Source organism: Euprymna scolopes, chromosome 24 (genome assembly GCF_053919585.1).
Source record: "Euprymna scolopes isolate OS-2025 chromosome 24, ASM5391958v1, whole genome shotgun sequence".
In the NCBI taxonomy this organism is placed as follows: Eukaryota; Metazoa; Mollusca; class Cephalopoda; order Sepiida; family Sepiolidae; genus Euprymna; species Euprymna scolopes.
In genome coordinates this window covers 80945025-80964503 of record NC_136505.1, presented here as the reverse complement: position 1 = coordinate 80964503, position 19479 = coordinate 80945025, and the positions used below count along the sequence as shown (strand labels likewise).

Below are 19479 nucleotides of genomic sequence, written 5' to 3'. Positions count from 1 at the left end.
ATGGAGTCATGAATTCTTTGAGAGTAGCTAGATCAAACCTCAGAGATTGTTTTTTGTGGGCATTGCTATCTCTTCTGTAGGATTGTCAGGAAGCCTCACAACCATTCTGATGATACTGTTTAAACTAATGCCATGCCAATGATGCTTATTAAAGTAATGATTAAGATGGGTGAAGAATAAGATTTGGTTAAAAAATTTTCGATGAGGAATGAAGGTGTCCAAGAAACCAGCCAATAACCTTTTTAGTAAGACCACTAGGAGATATACTAAAGATAGTACCCAAAAAGGTTACATCATATAGAAAGCTGTGAAGCCCATTCCAATCAGCCTTCTTGTAATCAAACGTTTCCTTATAGAACTGATTAGCCACAGAAGATTTGACAGAAAAATCTCTACATCAACATGTCCAGAAGAACCTAATGGAGGAGAAAGGTAAATACAACATGAGTCAGAAACAAGTGAGAAGTGAAGATGGTTGATGACTATCATTAATAGGAAAGCATGTGGGGAAAGTGACACTTTGGGACAAGTTATGAGAAAAATTAAAACAGATTTCATCAACTTGATATGTGTGATTAGAGTGAGAGAGCAAGTCGAAATGATGAACATTAAAGTCACTAAGAATAAAAATGGAGGTTGACAGATGATGCTGCAATGCATTATCAATTCTGATTGATATAACATCAACAATAACCTCAGCATAATCAGAAGGAAAATGGTACACAAAGAATAAATAGGGAACAGATTTTATCAAAGATAACCTTACATAAATCTCAGATGGAATATATAAAATAGTGATCGAATGCCTGGTAACTGATAGGATGCCCCATCCCCAGCTTGAATAAACTGATAAGAAAATTGAAAAAAAAAAAAAATGAACTGTTAAGGAGACAATATGATAAGAAAGATCAGTTTTGTTAATCCACAGACTTTTTCCAGGATGGTTGACTTTTCTATTTTCAGGTATCCTGCCGATTTGCAGCAATTTTATAAGAGTAAATTGGATGGAACTTTTGATGATAAAATGGCAGGGAAACGAATGAAATTACCAGTTCCAGAAACATGGGAGACACAAATCTCACTCCATGGCAACAGTGCCAAAGTGTGGCAAGATCTGATTGGTTAGTTGTGATTTATTATTTTATAAGTGAAGATGTTCAAATATGTTTTATTCCTTATAACCAGTTTTTAACATTCAAATGCGCCATTATTCTTACTGTAGAATTTTTACATAAATTAATTATTAGTCTTTGTAAAATCTTAATCTAGGAAATTTGAGTTTAATCTTGTTATAGGTCTTTGTTATAAATAAAATAATGTGTCACCTTTGCTGTTTATGGATGCCCAGTCCAAACCTGCAATGACCATAATAAAGCTGTCAATACAAAATTACCACCACCATTGGATTCCACATAAGAAAAGATTTTTAATCATGGTATAGGACTTTGTTTTCAGTTCTATCCTTGGACAGAGACACCAGAAATATAGATATTTAACTTGATATTGTAACAGTAAATCTATTAACAACAGAGATCATGTTTCTGTTTCCCTGAAGCCCAAACCATACTATTGAACACTATTGTACAATATATGAGAATATTAAATAGTACAGATTGGGGTTACTCTTTCATATTATTGTTAGGTGATGTATATCTAAAAATAGCGTAATTCTTATTAAGATGTATTATGTATGTATTCTTTTTTGGGGGGGGTGGGATGGAGACAGGAATAGTATCTGTTCTGTTATCATAATAACATCCTCCCAGGTATTACCTCCTCCTTTGGGTGTAGCAATATTATTACAATTTTGACTATTTTACATTCATCTGTCATCACTTTGATGTTGCTGCAAATATGTTTCTTTTTTACTTTGTTTTTTTGGCGAAGATCAAAGTACATATTTTTTAATGAATGGAAAAAAAGCCTCATTTATTCACATTTATTGTTATTGTACTTTTAATGAGTGTGTGGAGGGTTGCATGTGTTTCTCCTCTATTTACGTAGGATTATCCGGGCTCATTAAGCAAGTATTTTGTTGTTATATTATCAAATATAAATTTTTTTAATTGATATTAATAATGATTAAATGTTTTATCCACTTTTCCTCTCGTTTTTTTCTTTCCCTCTCTGTCTCCTCTAAAGAAAATTGTCATATTTATATAATACTTATTACTTATGAAAATTGTTGTATTTATATAATACTTATTACTTATGGATACCAAAACCAAAACGTAAAATAAAATTAAAAAAAGACGACAATTCTTACTTGTAAGAAAGGCTGAAAGAAAACATATAAAAAACAGAAAACAGTCCTTTTTTTAAAATTTAGTCTTTCTTTTAACGAAATATTCAGTCTTTCCATAAAATGTTTTTTTTTTCCGAAAGGAATCACAAACAAAAAGTTTCTTTGACCTTAAATGGGAGAAAGAATTAAAATAATTTTCCTTTGTGAAGGCTCAGGTACCTTTTAATTCAAAGGGGAGAAACAGAAGACCATAAAGCCGCTTTGTTAGGCTTTATGTGTGCAGATACGAGGTAAATTCTTGTATTATGGAAGATTTCCTTTCTGAAGGAAACTTCGGTTGAATAATCTTTCAAGTTCCTAGAACAAAGAGGGGGTTTTATTTGTGGGGGCGATATTTTGCTTGTCTCATCGGCAAAATTAATTTTTGTTCTTTACAGAAAAGAACTCCTCAACACACGGTGGTTTCCTTCATTAATCCTTTGAGACTAATAATTTACCAGTTGTAAGACTCTTGTTTGCCTTTTAATAACTGGTATTAATTTTCCAGTCGTAAGACCTTGTTGTCTTTTAATGACTGCAAATAAAATAACGTTAACAGTTTAGTACTTCCTAATGGAGTTCTAAACACACGTCTTTCTCCAAAGGAGGAGAGAAACAACCGAAAGAATTTAACGTCAAAAATCCTTTTTAGACGGAGCCGAAGTTAGCCTCTTTCTTTTTGGCCGGCTAGGTTCGAACTGATGAAAATGGGCAAAAGCCCTTTCCACCTCCTCTTCCCCCTCCAGAAGGTAGGAGTGTAGCCGACTGCTAGAAAGGGAACTATAACGATGATGATGATGATGGAAGTGATCTGCAAAGGCCGGTCAAGGAGTGTGTTCCTTTCCCCAAAATGCTGAGATGTTGAATGTGTGTAAATAAAAAACTAAATAAAAATTATTTTTTTATTAAAAATTTTAACAGTTCTTTTGTCATGATCCAATTTTCCCCGGCATTACCTCCTACTTTTTTTGGTGGGGGTGATAATATAGTATCTGTTCTGTTATATTGTTATTACCGCTTGCTTTGGGAGAGGATGTGTAGTTCATCATGATTCCATTCTTTCAGTGGTGATGATGATAATCATAATAGTAATATTAATAATGATAATTATAATTGCGTTTCAAATTAAAAAAAATGTTTTTTGTAGCTGTTTGAATTTCACGAGATGTTGGCTGAATATGTGACTCCTCATTATTGACATTTCTTTTTCAGACAAAAAAAAGTTACCTTATATGGCAATGTTAAGAAATGTGAGAAATTTAATTAAAGCCAACATTTCCTCAAAGCATGAAAAAATTGTTTTGCAGCGATTGTCTGACACGGTAAATCTCTATTTTTCTTTATTTCATAAAATATAGGATATGCTAAGATATTGCTTGCAATGAATTCTCTGTTGTAAATTGTAACTTGTAACTTTCTGAATTGTAAAATAAGAATTTTAATTCAAACTTTTAGTGAGTTTTCAAAACTACTTTAATTAAACAAAAAAGACAAAATCACAAATTAATCTCTTTCTGCTCTTCATCCCATTTCCTTTTCTCTCTTTTATCAGTTAAATAGTATTACTACTTGTGGTGATACTTCTTTTTGTTGATGTAAGTAATGAACTCTTATTTTTAGTTTTATCACATTTGAATGTTAATAGAAAGAGAGAGGGTGATGAAATCAAGAGTGATACACACTGTATAAAGTAAGATAGGGTCAAACAACTAAGTGAGAGAGGGTAAAAATGATAGATAGAAACTTAGTAAGAGATGGGTCATTTGTTGAATTAATTGCAAATTATGGCTAATTAAAATGGACTTTTTCAAAAACAAAACTCAATCCCAATCTAAGAGTTAAATACAAACTATTTGTTTATCTATATATATAAAAGGCAAAATGTGTGTTAGTGTGTATATGTCTGGCAAAGGCATTTTTACAAGACGCGCTCGGTGGGGTCACCCATTCTTAAAACATTTTATATACTGTCTAAATTATAATATCTATGAGTTACGACGGGAGGTCGCTTGTATCTTTAATTTGGGCAAACTTTTACACGCTTTTGAGATTTTTTTCACTCGTCACGTCTTTGTTTTGCTTTTCAGTATAAAAGCGAAATTGAATCCATAGCATCAGCTCTCTTCCCGGCACCTTCCTCTCACAGGAGGTACCATTGTGACCTTCGGGTCAAGATCAAAGTGTAGTATCTGATCTGGCAGATGCTGCAAGCAAAGACCATTGTCCTTGGGGCAATTGGCTTCTGGTGCATGTAGGGGCAACCCTATATACCAAGAGGCTCTCATTATCCAGCCCCCATTTCCTATCTCTCGGGAGCTGGTCCCCTTTTCCCTTCCCCCTCCCCTCTCTCCACATTAAAAAACCGCTTCATGCCTAATTTGCTCTTGAGGGGAAGCAAATAAATACAGCTCTTTCCCTGGCACTTGTGACAGGGACGTCCAGAAAAGCAATAAAGTTTGATTGATGTTGGGGAAACCTCTTATATCAGAAAATTGCTATTCATTGGAACACTTCCTTTTTTATAGGGAGCTGCCCCCCCCTCCAATCTCTTGGGGAAACAAACAGTCAAAGTTGGGGAAAGAAAACAAAAAAACTGTCTCGCAGTGAAAGTTAACTGCGGGATATGTTTGACCTCATTATCATTAAATTCGCACACCTGTCAATTACATTTTAATTGTTAAATTGAAACACTTTTCTGTTACTCTGCTGTTGATCTGGGTGAGCGGGTAACATGTCAGGATTTTTTTCTACCTGCACCTCAAGATCCCGGGTTCAATCCTACCTACCTATCAAAACTTTTTTTTTCTTCTTTTACCACACGGATGATACCAGGCAACCCCACATTGTTTTATTTTTTTGTTTGTTTTTCTGATTTTTTTTAAAGAAGTTTAACATCGTTTTATTTGGGGGTGGGGGTGATCTAACACCCAACACACACACCTCCAAACACCCGGGCAACGTTTCGAGTGTTTGCTTGTCTTTTTTGTATAAATAAAGCAAAACTAATCGAACGCAGACCAATTCCCAGCCTTCGAGCCGGGTAATACCTGTTCTGTAATTGGTCCTTGGTCAATGTAGGGAAACCCTTCATAACGAGACAATTACTATTTATTTGGATACTGTCAGAGTTCCCTCTTTTTGGGGAAAACTGGTTTTCCCCAACATTAAAAACGATGCTTTCGTGGGTGTTATGATGTTATGATTTAGATCTCGTTTTGACTTGAGGACGCCGTCATACTGTCTGCCACGTGTCACCGTGACGACCACCACTCAAGTTTCATGATTCCTGACCGCTTTGGGGAGAAATTGACTACGTAGGGATTCACGCTACGATTGCTACCATGGCACCAAAGTCGAAGCACATGATCATGGTTACCTCCACAAAATTACGGGCAGAACGCTTAGATGCCTTACACACCGTAGCGAAAATAACAACTCAAAAGAAACACAGTTTTCTCGACATGGGGGCAATTTCTTCATCACTAACCGTTTGTCTACAACTACGTCCGCGTGCTTGCTATATTTAGCGAAGCCAAGGAAAAGACAGCAGAAGGACCACCAGCCTCGCCATCACCACAACGCTACGGCTGTCGCGACCAATGCTACTACTACTACAACGAAGGCTTCGGCGCGCCTTCTAACAACAACAACTATCGCTATTGACACGGGATTATAACCATCACTGCTGCTACTACCATTACCAACGAAGGCTTCGTCGCACCTTCTAACAACAACAACTATCGCTATTGACACAGGATTATAACCAGACACCAGCACTGCTGCTACTACTATTACAAACGAAGGCTTCGTCGCACCTTCTAACAACAACAACTATCGCTATTGACACAGGATTATAACCATCACTGCTGCTACTACCATTACCAACGAAGGTTTCGTCGCGCCTTCTAACAACAACAACTATCGCTATTGACACAGGATTATAACCAGCACTGCTGCTACTACTATTACAACGAAGGTTTCGTCGCGCCTTCTAACAACAACTATCGCCATTGACACAGGATTATAACCAGACACCAGCACTGCTGCTACTACTATTACAAACGAAGGCTTCGTCGCACCTTCTAACAACAACAACTATCGCTATTGACACAGGATTATAACCATCACTGCTGCTACTACCATTACCAACGAAGGTTTCGTCGCGCCTTCTAACAACAACAACTATCGCTATTGACACAGGATTATAACCAGCACTGCTGCTACTACTATTACAACGAAGGTTTCGTCGCGCCTTCTAACAACAACTATCGCCATTGACACAGGATTATAACCAGACCAGCACTGCTGCTACTACTATTACAAACGAAGGTTTCGTCGTGCCTTATAACAACAATAACAACAACTAACAACAATCTGCCATCTTCACCCCAAGGACAGCTCGTTATTATTCTGTGTTATTTATTCGAAAATAAATTGTTGAGTTCGTTCAACTCTTAATCCTGTGTTGTCTATTCTTTTTGCTTGTCACCATACGCTTCGTAACATAACAACTGGTGTCAGAAGCGTGCGACAGGTAGAATGGACTACTCAGGGTGCACCCGTAACGAACTTCTCAGTTTTATCAGAGACCAGAAATCGGCACTCCTCCAGCTAAAATCGAGTACATCACGACCAGACGAGGCCCTTATCACCGAAATAAAAGCGGACCTAGAGATTATGCTCTCCACCCTCAAATCGACCACCTTAACCGACACGCCCAAAGCCGATAACAACGACTACAATCTGATGATCAGATTACAGGCCATACACGATTCGGTAAAGGATATAAAAAAGTTCAACCCCGGGAACGATGTTAACCGCTTCATCACGGATGTAAACAAAACATACATGATACATGTCAAGCCGGAAATCAGTACACACCCTAGTATCGAAAAAGAGTTTGTCAGAATCTGCAAACAGCTTCTGAACGAAGGGATATTCCAGCAAATGACGGACTCCCAACACAACACATCTACCTTCGAGCAACTCAAAGCATACCTCATAACGACCCACGGCAGCCAAATGACGAACTTCCAGCACCTCAGCCGGGCTTGGGATTTGCAGCGTCGAGATGGGGAGAGATTGACAGATTTCGCCGGCTGACTGGAAAACACGATTAGAGAGGCTGCAGTACACATAAAGGCAAAATTTAAGTCGGACCACTCACGGGAAATACCTGCAGATACTGTCTTCTCTCTCATGGGTGCAATGCTAATGAGTGAGAAGGTGAAAGCCTGGACACCGAGCTTATACCCACACATCGTCAAAACAATGGATAAGCATTATACGGCGGGTGGGATAGCTAGTGATGTACAGCGGTACATCGACTGTGGTGTCAAAACGGACGATGAAATTAATGATAGTCCCATCGCGTACTACGCAAACAGGCCACAACGATTTGATCAAAGGACCAGGCGAACTGAACACAATGTGAACAGGCAAACTCTCCGCCCACAGGCAAGGAAAGATACCACAACACTGCGCAACACCAAACCCACTGGCACTCGCGGCCATTTTCAGATTCGCAGGGATGATGAACACAATCAGGATGCTGAGATCTGCCAAAACTACATGAAAGGCTATGCATGCTTCCATGGACGCAACTGTCGGTACCGGCACCCACCTCGTGCCCAGGCATATATCGCAACAGACGACAAGGATATGCCACCGGAAGATACTCTCCCCACTACCATGGCCGAGGATTTTCAATACGGACCAGGCGAGATGTGATGGCTCACCCCATGGTCCAACAGACTCACCATCACATATTTAACTTTCATCAACACTCGGCGCAGAAGTCACCTTTCGTCAACACACATTTCATGATCGAGGGAGCTACGTTCTCGGACATATCTATGTTGGACTCAGGCTGCTCCACTTGCATTATGCCAGTATCTCGAATACCCGAAGAGATCAGACGTCGAATAACGCCATCCAACGTGCATGTGAGAGGCATAAACGGCAGCATCCATATCCTTGGCGAACTTAATTGTGGCATCGCCATCGGCAACCACGATTCACCCAGGTTCGACGGGATCAACATGCTGATAACATCCGCTATATCTCCAATCCTGATCGGCCAAAGCATCCTTGGTCAGAGCACACTAGACTCCTACACAATCGACCACCAAAAATCAACGATCGAATTCAGACGCACGCTCGCGTCCACTCCGATAACTCACACGGCAGCAATACTACCAGCTCTTACACAGAAGATACCAGCTGATGATACCACATTTGGAGCCCACACCATCGATCATCCCACTAGACTCACACAGCCCAGCCTCAAGACACTAAATGAAAAACTACACTGGCTACAGAGTAATGTGGGTGTGGCATTGCCCAACCATCCAAACCGCGACGAACTGGAGGCCACAGCAGACTTAATCATCCGCTTCGCCGACATCATGGGTACCGAAAAGGGAGAAAAGGGTACCTTCATCAGACCAGTTCGAATACCAACCAATGGCCAATCCCGCTGTTAGAAGCAACACCCAATCGCCCAGGCTCTCGAGGCTGACGTCGATGCTGAAATCATGCACATGGCCGCCAGTGAGATCATCGAACCATGCAAGGACCCCAAGGGTTTTAATAGCCCTGTATTTGCCGTTCGCAAGAAGAACGGGGCAATCCGGGTAGTTGCCAACTTCAAAGCAACACTCAACAAGGTCCTAGTCGATCTCGACCCCTACCCCATACCTACGATTGACCACCTGTTCCACAGAATCGGCGAAGGAAATAAATATTTTGCATCCCTTGATCTTCGCAGTGGCTATTGGCAGATTGCTATCGACGAGCGTGATCGACACAAAACTGCATTCACATGGAAGGGCAAATGCTACCAATACACACGACTCGCCTTTGGTCTCACATCTGCCGGACAAATCTTCTCCCGCTGCATAGCTTAAGCCTTGGCCACTGTTACATCTCGCACCAACATATCCTCGTACATTGACGACAACATAGTCCATGCCAAAACATTTGAAGGATACATACTGGCACTGGAGCAACTATTCACCGCCCTACGTAAATTTGGACTAAAATTGAATCCGGATAAATGTACCTTCCTCGCGAACGAAGCAAAATTCCTCGGTCGCATCGTAAATAGCAAGGGTTTCAAGGCCGACCCCGAATACGTCCGCGCCATCATGGAAATGAAGCCTCCAACAACAAAAAAGGAACTGCAAGGCCTCATAGGTCGTTTAGTGTGGATACGGCAATTCCTGGAGACACGGGTACAGGAACAAATCAGGTCGGACACATTTTCCAGCATCATGACCCCCATCCATGAACTGAATAGGGCTGGCAAACCATTTGCATGGACTGAGCAGGCGGACAAGGCCTTTAATAAGATAAAGAAACGACTGTCCTCGCCTCCTGTCATTTCATTCCCTGATTTTGATCAACTCTTCACGCTCACCACTGATGCGAGTGACACCGCATGTGGGGCCATCCTAATGCAAGAAGATGACAGGGGAAAGAAGAAGATCATAGCAGTCGCTTCACACATATTTAACACCACGGAACAAAACTGGTCCACAACTGAACGCGAGGCATACGCAATAAAGTGGGCCATAGCAAAATTCGACTACTTCCTACACAGCCGCCCCTTCGTCATCTTCACCGACCACAGATCACTAACCTATCTGGATCAGCGGGTATTCAACAATGCCAAAATCCGCAGATGGCAGGAAGAGATCGCATGCTATAAATTCGTCCTGGAATTTGTGGAGGGCGAATCCAATGTCTGGGCCGACATGCTCAGCAGAAGTCATGGCCAAAGAAAAAATAACACACCAGCTGACGCCAACCCTGCAGGCAAAACATTCAGAATCCAGGGTTCGGACCTACGTATTTACATCCCATCCTGGTGTATGGACGAAATTGATGGATCAATGCTCATCCCCGAAGCACACACACCTCAGAACACCCGCCACCACAAGAATATTGTGGATGCGTTCTTTGCCTATCACTCTTCATCGACCATCCCCACAAAATACAATTGCGACCATATCAATATCGCTGCTGAGCAATGCACAGACAACACACTGTCGAGAATCATCAAAACCCTCCAGACGAATAACTCCAGCAAAAACTGTAACATCGACCCCGATGACCATCCGGCCCCCATACTCAACAAATACATCCACCAGTTCTACCTGGAGCCCGGCACATCTGTATTGATGATTAGGGACAACAATCATTCCCCAAAACTGGTCGTACCATACAAACTCCGTCCCAAGTACCTGCATCAGGCCCATGACTGCATCAATCATTCAGGTATCGCCCGCATGCGCGAACATCTATCCGGCTACTGGTGGGAATGCAAGGACCATGACATTAGGACGTATGTCAACTCCTGCGAAACATGTGCCAAGCGGAAGGGTAACTATGGCAAACGTAAGGTCTGGCCCACCGGGCACTGCAAACGTGGAGAAAGACCGTTCGAAATCATCTACATTGATTTAGTCACGATGCCAATTTCAAAGGGGAAACGCTACATCCTAACCATGCTGGACAGTTTCAGTAGACACCTTACGGCTGTGCCGTGTTCCAGAGATCGTGCGATCGATGCTGCCCGTGGAATTTACAGTTTCTTCCTTCGACACCGGGAAATACCACGCATTGTTTCATCCGATCGCGGAACCCACTTCACGGGGGAGGTATACAGGATCTTTTGCCAACTCACATCAATCACGCAGGAATTACATTGTGCCTGGCGACCACAAAGCTCAGGTAACATTGAACGACAGCATCGCACGATGAAAAACGCCATATACATGCTGTGCGAAGATAGAGACTGTGAGTGGACCGACGTCCTCGAATCCGTCATCTCATCAATGAATGCTACCATCAACAGTGCCACTGGAGCGTCACCACACTATATAATCACTGGTCGGCAGCCCAACATTGGTTTGCCAAGATTACCCGACAACAGTATCACAAACCCCAGCCCCACGGCTTACGGCATGCAGGTCAATGCCCTGTTAAGACAAGTTCATCGACACGTCGCGCTGGCCAACAATGAAGCTGACCACGCCCAAGACCCAAATTTAGACAAGGACATGAATAAGGAACCAATACAAGTCGGTGACAAGGTACTAATCCACCGGCCTCAATCAGCTATTGCTCACGCATCTCACCTACCCTGGATCGGTACCTTCGAAGTGGCTAAGACCAACAGCATGGTGATCCAGATAAAAAATGATGATGGCCAGAGTGAATGGGTTCACCGGGCACATGTCCGCCGATTAATATCACGTCCAAAACATTTGTCCCCCAATCTACCTCCTCTACCCTACCCAACTCGTCAATCTACCGAAGAGACAACGCCTCCACCCAAGGCAGGGGCACACAGAGCGTTGCAGGACCCCATATACATAGAAACCCCTCGACTACCGTCCGGATACAGATCGGACCTGATTCGGAATCGGTCAACACGAGGCCAGCTTCCTAAACGATTTAAGGATTTCATCATGGGTTGATTCCATTCACACATGCAACTATGACCGCACTGGACAATTCAAGCCAAGATGAGATCTGGGGGAGCTGTTATGATGTTATGATTTAGATCTCGTTTTGACTTGAGGACGCCGTCATACTGTCTGCCACGTGTCACCGTGACGACCACCACTCAAGTTTCATGATTCCTGACCGCTTTGGGGAGAAATTGACTACGTAGGGATTCACGCTACGATCGCTACCATGGCACCAAAGTCGAGGCACATGATCATGGTTACCTCCACAAAATTACAGGCAGAACGCTTAGATGCCTTACACACCGTAGCGAAAATAACAACTCAAAAGAAACACAGTTTTCTCGACATGGGGGCAATTTCTTCATCACTAACCGTTTGTCTACAACTACGTCCGCGTGCTTGCTATATTTAGCGAAGCCAAGGAAAAGACAGCAGAAGGACCACCAGCCTCGCCATCACCACAACGCTACGGCTGTCGCGACCAATGCTACTACTACTACAACGAAGGCTTCGGCGCGCCTTCTAACAACAACAACTATCGCTATTGACACGGGATTATAACCATCACTGCTGCTACTACCATTACCAACGAAGGCTTCGTCGCACCTTCTAACAACAACAACTATCGCTATTGACACAGGATTATAACCATCACTGCTGCTACTACCATTACCAACGAAGGCTTCGTCGCGCCTTCTAACAACAACAACTATCGCTATTGACACAGGATTATAACCATCACTGCTGCTACCATTACCAACGAAGGCTTCGTCGCGCCTTCTAACAACAACAACTATCGCTATTGACACAGGATTATAACCAGCACTGCTGCTACTACTATAACAAACGAAGGCTTCGTCGCGCCTTCTAACAACAACTGTCGCCATTGACACAGGATTATAACCAGACACCAGCACTGCTGCTACTACTATTACAAACAAAGGCTTCGTCGCACCTTTTAACAACAACAACTATCGCTATTGACACAGGATTATAACCATCACTGCTGCTACTACCATTACCAACGAAGGTTTCGTCGCGTCTTCTAACAACAACAACTATCGCTATTGACACAGGATTATAACCAGCACTGCTGCTACTACTATTACAACGAAGGTTTCGTCGCGCCTTCTAACAACAACTATCGCCATTGACACAGGATTATAACCAGACCAGCACTGCTGCTACTACTATTACAAACGAAGGTTTCGTCGTGCCTTATAACAACAATAACAACAACTAACAACAATCTGCCATCTTCACCCCAAGGACAGCTCGTTATTATTCTGTGTTATTTATTAGAAAATAAATTGTTGAGTTCGTTCAAATCTTAATCCTGTGTTGTCTATTCTTTTTGCTTGTCACCATACGCTTCGTAACATAACATGGGGAAACTAATAAATAAAACAGCAGAATGCGGGAAGCTTAACTGGCCTCCAGCCAGATTTAAAAAACAACATTCATTTCTTCGCATGAGTGATTCTTAAGTTAATTACCAACTCATTGATTTCCCTATCCACTATGGCATAATGGATAGTGAGAAAGACTAATTACCCTACGTTTTCGAGTTTTATCCCACCTCTTTCTCTCTATTTTAAAAAATTTTTTATTTTGTCCTTGTGCCAATATCCTTAACCCGGGTAAAAGTTAATTACCAACTCTTTTTTTTTTCACATTCTTTTCTTCTTTCGCGGTACTGGTACAAGCCTGCCTGTCTGCTACCACTTTTTTTTTTGAACAACACACACCTCCAAAAACCCTGACAATGCTAGGCACCCCCACTAGTCTATATAGTTTATAATATAAATCTCAAACGTCTGTTTATATATATGTATGTTTCACTAAAACTTTTGATGCACGTAACTAGCACCAACAAAATTGATATCTTTTAAAAACTCAGCCGAATAATATTAAAATATTGGCCAAAAACTTTCATTCTTTCACCGTCAACTAGGCTGTTTTTTACAAGGAGTAAATTTTTTCATTGGCGTTTTTGCAAGTCATTCAAGCCTCACATGAACAAGGTAGCATAACACAGATTATTTCGAATGCACATGACATCACAACCACGGTGGGCACATCGATAAGACTGTTTGCTTTTTCACCTACTTTTCTTCTTGGGCATTATGGGTTCGAGCCTACCTACTGCTCCTATTAAAAAAAAATTTTTTTTTTGTGCTCACACGGGTACTTGCTGCTATTTTGATTCATTTTTTTTTTTTTTAGGGCTTTGGTTGCCCAACCTTACACACACCTCGACACACTCTGGCAACGACGGGCACCCAGGCTAGTAAAATGTACAAAACAAATTGATCTACAAGCATGTATAGAATGACTCAGCAATTAACAATTAATCTTACACTTCCTGTTACTTAAATCTAACTATTTCAAACATGCCTTCCCTCTTACAATATGGTCCAGGACCACAAATGAAAATTTCTGGTATCTCTTAGCTATGACATTGTCAACTTTGTATTTCAATTTTTTAGAACAACAAGCTTATCATCTATTAACAAATGTTGATAAAAATCAGAAAAAGTCGATGTTATTCATCATTGAATGATAAGATTATGTGCTTTTGTTGACATCATATTATTTTTGTTCTTATTTTTTACATTTTAAAAATGTTTAAGTTTTGGGATGAACCAAAAGATACATTCAGCAGCGATTAGGTGAGAGGGAGACAAAAATTGAAATAAATTTCCATCATTTTTTCCTTTCATATTCGAAGGTTTTCCTGAAATTCATGAGACCCCCCCCATGCATTTCTTCTGCTTCAGCATTTCGATTCTTATTTTTTAATTTCTATAAATTTCAAGCCATAAATGAAATAAAATAAATTGTATTTCTTTTTTTTTATGAATATCAAATGCATAATCCTTTTTGATCAAAATGAAATATACTTATCCAAGTACCCTGCTTTTTTCTTTTCAAAATATATATACTTATGTAGGTGGCATCTATGTAAAAAAAACCCTAAGTAAAAGATGAAAAGTGAACTGAATAATTTTGCAATTGTTATGTTAAACAAGTCTGATGAGATTTTGTTGGTTATTGTTCAGTTTATAGGAAAACAGAAAATCCGATTCTCCTTATTTAGGCATTATCTTATTTTTGTGTTGTTGAAAACACTTCTGTGATAACAGTGAGCATTCATTTCATTGTCAATGTATTATTTTCCAGAGGAATGTAATCAGCAGCCGACAATTACCAACACAGTTCTTCAGTGCTTATTCAGTTCTAGAAAAGATGGAGACAGATTTAGAAGGTGAGCATAACTTTTTATTTACAAATCGATAAGGAAATTTTAACATGGATGTGTGAACTCAAAAGTATTTTAGCTAATGGAAATCTTTCAAAAAGTAACACATATACGTGAATGTAGTAAGCCAATGTGAACTTGGAAATTGCTGTAAGACCTTGTCAGGAAAATCAGTTTTAAAGAGACCCTCACCAGTCTGCCTCTCTACAAATCAATCTGAGTCCTTTTAGGGTCCCAAGGTGGCAAGGTGAAATGACCCAGTGATTCATATACCAGCTTCAACTCATGCACTAACAAGATAAAGGTGAATGCATACACATATACACCACTATATACATCCAAATACTCAAATATGCACATATTCACACAATGAACATTTTTACTATGTACTCGTCTTCTTTGCAAAAACATGTGTTGTACTATGAATATTAACATGAAGTAACTTGTACATTCTTATTCCTTTATTCAAAAATGTTTTCTTATAAACTTTCATATTATTACATTTTTTAGTCATAAAACATTGTTACCTGGTAACTCTTCTATTATTTCAATGTTTCATTTATTTTCCATTTTATTATGAATGTATATGCATATATTCATTTTCCTCCTTCGCTAAATCACAACTTTCATACCTCAAATCATATCTAATGTCGATGTGATTGTTTGCTATACACAAAGATGTTATCATCCTTTAAAATGGTTTCTACAAAAGAATTCATGGCAGACATTTTAATCTATAAAAGATTAACAGGTTTTTCAATTGTTTTAATGAATGATAGAATGGGAACAAACACGATTCATGCCAGTAAATAAAGACGGATTAGACGAAACTGTATGAAGGCATGGCGAGACTTTATTCCCAAGCGTACAAACAAAAATAAAAACGTAAACTGATCAAAAATGGAAGAAAAATAACGAGAAAAGCAAATAACTCTGCCACACTCAGAATTATTTCTCTTGACCGACTGTTGATACCTAAAACGAGTTAATACGTTTACGATGCTTTTCACAAGAAAAACGAAGTGGAAATATTAATTTAACATTTTATTATAACTTCCATTATTTACAAGTATCTTAGAATACAAAGTCAGACTAGCAGCAACCAGTGCTGTATGTCCCGTATCTTGCAAGTCAATATATGCTCTAAACGTGCATTACAACACTTTTTGACGAAAATTGGCTCAAAACAAAACAACTGAAGTCATATGACTTGTTTTCAAGTACTCTTGCCAAACTCACTTTCTGATAAATAGAACTGACAGTTCGAACACAATCAGAAATAGGTTCTCTTTAACTCAGCAACACTGGTGAGAAAGAAAACATAAATTACAAAGCCAAACGGATACACTCATATTGATAAAATGAGACAAACATACACAGATATTTTACACACTAGTCTTCATTCTATAAGCAAAAACAATGACCTTTTCAGACTTACAAACAATTCATTCAAAATAATTTTCATATTTTGTAAATTTGTATGTTATGTCTCTTTCTTCCATTCACAAACTTTTTTCTTGTTTGTCATCTACATTTCATTGCATAATTGTGGAAATGTTCATTCAAGGATTTATAAAACAACATATGTTGTAGAAATTAAAATCATTTTTTTGTTTTCGAATTTTGAGATCAGGATTGATCATTTGTATTTAAGATGGAATTAGTTTTCTGGCGATTGAAGGTTCAATCTTTTTATTATAATCGATAACAAAGAATAACATAAATTAACACTTCTATTCAGTGATGGCTGACGGGATGAGGACAATCTATCCTGACCAATTAAATAAAAGGTCAGTTTGAAATTCAGTACATATCCTTAAGTTCAAGTAGCTGCGCCTGAAGAAAAACCAGAAATTATATCAACCGAAATGTGAATATAACAACTTAAATGTGAAAAGTAGTTTGAATAATGCAAATAATTTGATTACTTGACTGCATCGATTTTCAATTTAAAAATAATTCTTCAAGCAATATGCGATTATTTTGCTCTCTATAATTCTATTTCCATTAGAAATTATATCTTAGTTCAGTTTTTTTTCTGGTCAGGAAATTAATTTGACTTTGTGGAAGAAAGTTGTGTGGGTTAAATTTTGGTTTTAAGTTTTTGTAAAGATTTGTTGGTAAGTTATCGAGACACATGCACAGATATATTCACAGTTATAGACAAGCGGTAAAAAAATGGTATATTTTTTTTCTTTTTATTTTTAGGTTCTACAGATTCTTCAGTGGTTCAAAAGAGAAGAAGAAAAGGCCCCCCTAAAGAGTAAGGAAAATTGTGAATCAAAGAAAATCATTTTGGAATTGCCTAATTTTAACAAAACAAAACTATTTTCCAAAGTAAATTTGGGTGATTTGAAATTTTACAACTGAATGTTCGTTTCAATATTCACTCTCTAACCGTAGCAAAATTATTATTATTAAAGATTTGAAAGCCTATTGTACCCAGAAAAAATGAAAGACAAGAGTAGGCAAAAAGAAATCGCTAACAAATTCTAAATATAAGAGAATTATGTAAAAAAAAAACTTTGTTTAGAAAGTCAGCATCAATTTCCCTCCTACATTTATTTCCCCTTTCCTCTTCATCTTCATATTTCCTTAATCATTTGTAATGCTCCTTTCAAACTAAAAACATCTTAGTTTTTGTGTATATGAAGAAAATATAATATAGGGAAACATCATAGGACTGCCTAGTTTATTAACTATACTGTTTATTTATATACTGTGTGTATATATATATATATATATATATATATATATATATATATATATATATACACACTCACACAGTATTAAGATAAACTAGGCATATATATATATATGCCTAGTTTATCTTAATACTGTGTTAGTGTGTGTGTGTGTGTGTGTGTGTGTATATATATATATATATATATATATATATATATATACATTCACATACACACACAGGAAACAATGTATACCGAATTAATTATCGTAAAAAAAAATCCACAAAAATCGACGTAACTTAAAAAGCGATAAAATAGCAGGTAGTTTCAGCTGGTGATTCATGGCACAACGGTATCTGCACCCGATCATAAACCCTGTGGTTCGAGGTTCAAAGCCCACAACAGTCAGTTTTGCTGATAAGCCATGGTATGGCGAAACACATGTAGATAACTGTTATATATTAGTATTCTTGCAAGGCCACAGGAGACACAACAAAGCAAAAAAAAAATCCTAAGCAAAATTCATCCTAAAGCAACAAAACTGCCGGGACACTATATATACAAATGTAGGCAGATTTGGCCATATTTTATTAAATTAAAAATATAGGTTCTTTTTTTATCAGTTATCATAAAATTTTAACCTTAGAATAGTATTACAGTAGAACCCGCTTTTTCAGGTTACGATGCACAATAATATGTTTTTTCAGCCCCTGGTTACGGTATTTGCCCTTGTTGAGTGGTGCATTTTAAGTGAAACAGAGACAAAAATGGACAGGAATGCAAAGGAGGAAAATAGATACACGTGTTGACTGATGAGGAGAACTCTTTATTGTAAAAAGGGGAAGAACAAAAAGGGATTATGGGATATGTACAGGGAAAAGGGAGGTAATAGGGATACAAGAGTTATCGGACCTTCAACCCCCCCCCGCTTGCTCTTAGAGTGTGAGCGTATTTTTATTTATTTATTTATTTTTTTTGATTTATTGACTTATTTGTTTATTATTATTATTTTTTTTATTTTATTTTTTTTTTTTTGTGTTTATAAAGAATACGCGAATATATAAGAGGATCACATCGGCAAAAAAAAAAAAAACGAATTTAAAGTCCGAATAAAAGTGGTTTGAATTTTTCTAGTTTTGCTCGGGTTGGGGGTTTGGTCATGATGTCTGCGAGCATGCCTGTTGTGGGGCAATATATAATTTTTATGTTGCCGTTGTTCAAAGCGTCCCTGATGAAATGGTATTTTATGTCTATGTGTTTGCATCTTTGTTGATGCACTGGGTCTCTAGAAAGTGCTATAGCGCTTTGACTATCCTCGAATATTTTAATGGGTGTGTATTCCTTATACCAGTCCATTTCTTTTAATAATTGTGTGAGGTACATACCTTCTTGGGTTGTTTTTGCTAATGCCACATATTCGGCTTCGCATGTGGATAACGCTACCGTGGGTTGTCTTTTTGACTTCCAGGAAATGGGTGGACCGCCTTTTGTTAGGCTGAAACAGTATCCAGATATACTGTGTCTGTCGTATTAGTTTGATGCCCAATCGGCATCGCTGTACGCGAATAACTGGAGTTGATCGTTTGATTTTGTATAGCATAGTTGGTGTTGCATAGTACCTTTTATGTATCTAAGTACATGTTTGGCTGCCGTCCAGTGCTGCTCATGCGGTTTTGATAAGTGTTGGGACAACTTGCCGACGATATAGCTTATATCTGGTCTGGTACAGATCATCAGATAGATTAGGCTGCCGACGACTTCACGGTACTT

At 38.8% G+C, this 19479-nt stretch overlaps 1 protein-coding gene across 3 annotated transcripts in view; it reads left to right on the top strand.

Moving 5' to 3' along the window:
- The window catches only part of LOC145246794 (telomerase protein component 1-like), a 715591-nt gene that overhangs the window by 117259 nt on the left and 578853 nt on the right, over positions 1 to 19479 (top strand). For all 3 annotated transcript variants that reach the window (XM_080108593.1, XM_080108592.1, XM_080108594.1), the window contains 4 exons: positions 964 to 1121; positions 3497 to 3606; positions 14947 to 15031; positions 17234 to 17288. In XM_080108593.1, coding sequence (XP_079964719.1) covers positions 964 to 1121; positions 3497 to 3606; positions 14947 to 15031; positions 17234 to 17288 — 408 coding nt within the window. The remainder of the gene's footprint in view (positions 1 to 963; positions 1122 to 3496; positions 3607 to 14946; positions 15032 to 17233; positions 17289 to 19479) is intronic.